Source organism: Myotis daubentonii, chromosome 3 (assembly GCF_963259705.1).
Source record: "Myotis daubentonii chromosome 3, mMyoDau2.1, whole genome shotgun sequence".
NCBI lineage: Eukaryota > Metazoa > Chordata > Mammalia > Chiroptera > Vespertilionidae > Myotis > Myotis daubentonii.
The window spans coordinates 180,927,912-180,931,337 of record NC_081842.1 but is presented as its reverse complement, the minus strand read 5'-3'; the positions used below and the strand labels follow the sequence as shown (position 1 = coordinate 180,931,337).

The window sequence follows — 3,426 nt, the reverse complement described above, 5'->3', positions numbered from 1 at the left end:
CTAACCCGAAAGTTTGCCAGTTTTCTATTTCTTCGATGACAGTCAGTTTTATATGCAGATGAGCTAGTCATCACACGTTCAGATAACTTATTTTGTATTCAAAAAGGACACGAATTGTAGGGGCCAGAGAGAGGAGTGTTATAAGATGACTTGTGGCCTCCCAAAATTCATATGTTGAATTCCTAAACTCCATAGAAGAGGAGATTAGGACATGGAGGGCCAAAAACAATGAAGACACTGAAAGAAGATGGCCATCAACCAGCCAAGGAGAGAGGCCTCAGAAGAAACAACCTTGCCAACATCTTGATCTTGCACTTTTAGTCTCCAGAACTATGGGGAAAAAATTCTGTTTTTTACTCACCCAATTTGTGATACTTTACTATGGCAGTCTTCTGGGTTGGCAAAAACCTTTCTTGACGATCTACAGAATGCAGTTGCAGTACTCAGAAACATCAGTTTTGAAATAACAATCATTGTATGGGAGGCAAATGCCATGAATACTTCATTTTCCATTAGCTGGGCAAGGTCAACCATGTTTTCAGCTTTTATTGTGGATCCTGTGGATTGCGGCAGGATGAGACAACACACCTGTCCCAGCAGGCAGGTCACTGAAATCTATATGTATGGATTTAGTATTTGTTTTCTGTTTGTCCCCTCTGAGTTTTGTTCTATATCCCTTTTCTTACCTTTTTAAAAATTATTTTTCTAATTCAATTTTAATTTATTGTTTTGCCACTTAGTCCTTTGCTTTATACTTTTTAGTGGGTTTTCTAGTGATTACACTATTCATCATCAACGTTTCACTCTACCTGGATTGACATTGTACTATTTCATGTATAATATAGAAATCTTGCAATTTTTAAAGTCCATTTAACTCATCACTATCCTTTATGTTTTAGCTGCCACATATACTATATTCATTATAAACCCCTCAGACAACAGTATAATTTTTGTTTTATATATTGACATATATTATAAGGATTGTAAGAAGTAAAAAATAGCTTTTATATCTACCTCTATATTTACCAGTGCTGTTTACTTATTCCTAAGGATCTGAGTTCATCTGGTTCTATTTCCATTTACTCTGAAGAACTTTTATTATAATGTCAGTAGTGCAGTTAAGGTAGCAACATATTTCCTTAGTTGTTTTTTTTTATTATCTGAAAAATATCTTTGTTTAGCCTTCATGTTTTAAAAAAATATTTTCATTGGCTATAAAATTCTGACTTGACTTTCTTTTTTCCTTCCATCACTTTAAGATATTTTTCCATGGTCTTCAGGACTCCTTTGATTATAATGGAAAGTCCACAATTATTCAAACTTTTGCTCTCCTTTCTATAGTGTATTATTTCAAGACTTTTTCTTATTTTTTAGTAATTTCACTATAACGTACTTAATTGTCATTATTATCAAATTTATGTATAGTGTTTGGAATTCAGACCTTCTTGAATCAGTTTATTTCCTTCACACACTATGAGAAGTTTTCAGCCATTATTTCTATAGTTTTCGATCCCATTCCCTCTCTCTCTTTTCCTTTTGGAACTCCAAATACACAAATGTTAGATCTTTTGAAATGCTGTACTTGTCCTGGTGGCTCTATTAATTCAAAAAAATAATTTTTTTCTTCTTCAAAATGCATAATTTCTAGTAATCTGTCTTCAGAGTCTATTTCCTTTATCATTTCCATTCTGCCAAAAAGTTATTCCAGTGAATTTTAAATTTCAGATATTGTATTCTTTTTTCACTTAAAAGATTTCCATTTGGTTCTTTCTTTACATTTTATATTTCTTTGCTAAGAATTCCTATTCTTTAATTCATTAAGACATGCTAACTTTATCTCACTTAGTTATTATATCTTCTTTAAAATCTTTGTCTCATAATTTGAGTATCAGGTTATCTCAGGGTTTGGTATCTGTTGGTCATCTTTTCCCTTCAAGTTAGGTTTATTATTTTTCTGACTTTTAATATGTTGAGTAATGTTGAATTGTATTTTGATCATTGTAAATGTTCTGTTTTGTAGATTCTCTATTTTGTTATATTGCTCCAGAGTTGGTGTTTGATTTTGTTTTGTTTTAGCAGAACTTTAGCTCAATTATACTGAAACTACATACTGCCATATCAGTGATAGGTGGAGGCTTATATCTCAGTCAGTCATATAAGCTGCTTTCAGTTGCCTCACCCATGCATGGTTCCAGGGTTACCTAGAAACTTGGGCTGAGCTTAAACACTGAAATAGGGATTCCCTGTCTTTTGACTTTCTCCTTTTAAAGGTTTACCCTTAACTCTCTGGTGGCTCTAGTTGCCCCAGTGGTCCTTCACCTGGTTCATTTGGCCAAAACAATGGCAGGGATTTCAATGAAAATTTTAGTCACATTTTTGCCACCTACATTATGATTGTGGGTGTCTTTAAAGGAAAGCCACTAAAAACAAGGAACTCAATCCATTTGATTCCCTCATCTCAAGTTTCAATTTCCCTTTAAAATCTATTGCCATTGTTCAGTCTCCAAGCCTCCAGTTTGTGTTTTATGTATATTCACACATTTTAGAGTCCTGTTATTTGCAGCAGTTCACTATTCCATATTGAAGGTAAAATTTTAATTCCATTTTTTAACTTTAAAATTTTTATACTTTTTCTGTTTAAGTTGGTAACTTTAAACTTTTATAAAGTCATTAACTGAGACAAATGAGAATGTTTTTGTTAAACATACAAAGTCTGAAATTACATTTTATGATTCCCAAATTTCTATCTTATTTCATCCTCAACTTCCAATTTAATTTCCTATTTTGTTTTGGTTGCACAGAATTGAGAAATTCTGATTTATATGGCTACATAATTGCAAAAAAAATAAATTTAAGTTTATCTTAAGATATCAATCAATAAAATGGAAGCTTTATTTTGAGGTCTGCATAAAAAGGAGTTAAATTGTCAACATGATCCTCTAATCCAAGATTTTATAAACACTGTATGAGAAGTAGACATCTGCTGTCAAATATATTTGGAAAAATTTGGCAGGTGTATTTTGCTAGAGAAGCATAGCAGATTCAAGATTCTGAGGAGAAATCGTTCAAATTTAACTTAACCCCAGTGTTTCCCAAAATTAGTTACAGCAGAATTCTTACTTCAAACATACCCATTAAACAACTGTAGAATCAGTGTTCCAAATTTTGGGAAACAAACTTATATGTACTCCCAAAAGAAAGAAGAAAAGGAATTAGTGTTTATTAGGTACCTATTATGTGGTAGGTACCATATTGAATGCGAGTATTATTATTTAATCCTTACAAAAGCCAACTGTGGAGGATTCTATTTTCATATACAGATGAGGAAAGTGAAGCACAAAAGGTTTTTTATTCAGTTTTATTGAGGTATAACTGATATATCACATTGTATTAGTTTAAGGTATACAACATAATAATTTGATATCT

At 32.1% G+C, this 3,426-nt stretch overlaps 1 protein-coding gene across 1 annotated transcript; it reads right to left on the bottom strand.

The window, feature by feature from the left end:
* Positions 1–357: 357 nt before the first annotated feature.
* LOC132229757 (microsomal glutathione S-transferase 1-like) lies at positions 358–569 on the bottom strand. Its single transcript, XM_059686229.1, has one exon. The coding sequence runs from the start codon at positions 532–534 to the stop codon at positions 358–360; it is 177 nt and encodes a 58-aa protein (XP_059542212.1). The 5' UTR covers positions 535–569.
* Between the last annotated feature and the right edge of the window lie 2,857 nt (positions 570–3,426).

Excerpts from the sequence above, each read along its gene's own strand:
- LOC132229757 (XM_059686229.1), bottom strand. The coding sequence starts at position 534 with ATGGTTGACCTTGCCCAGCTAATGGAAAATGAAGTATTCATGGCATTT.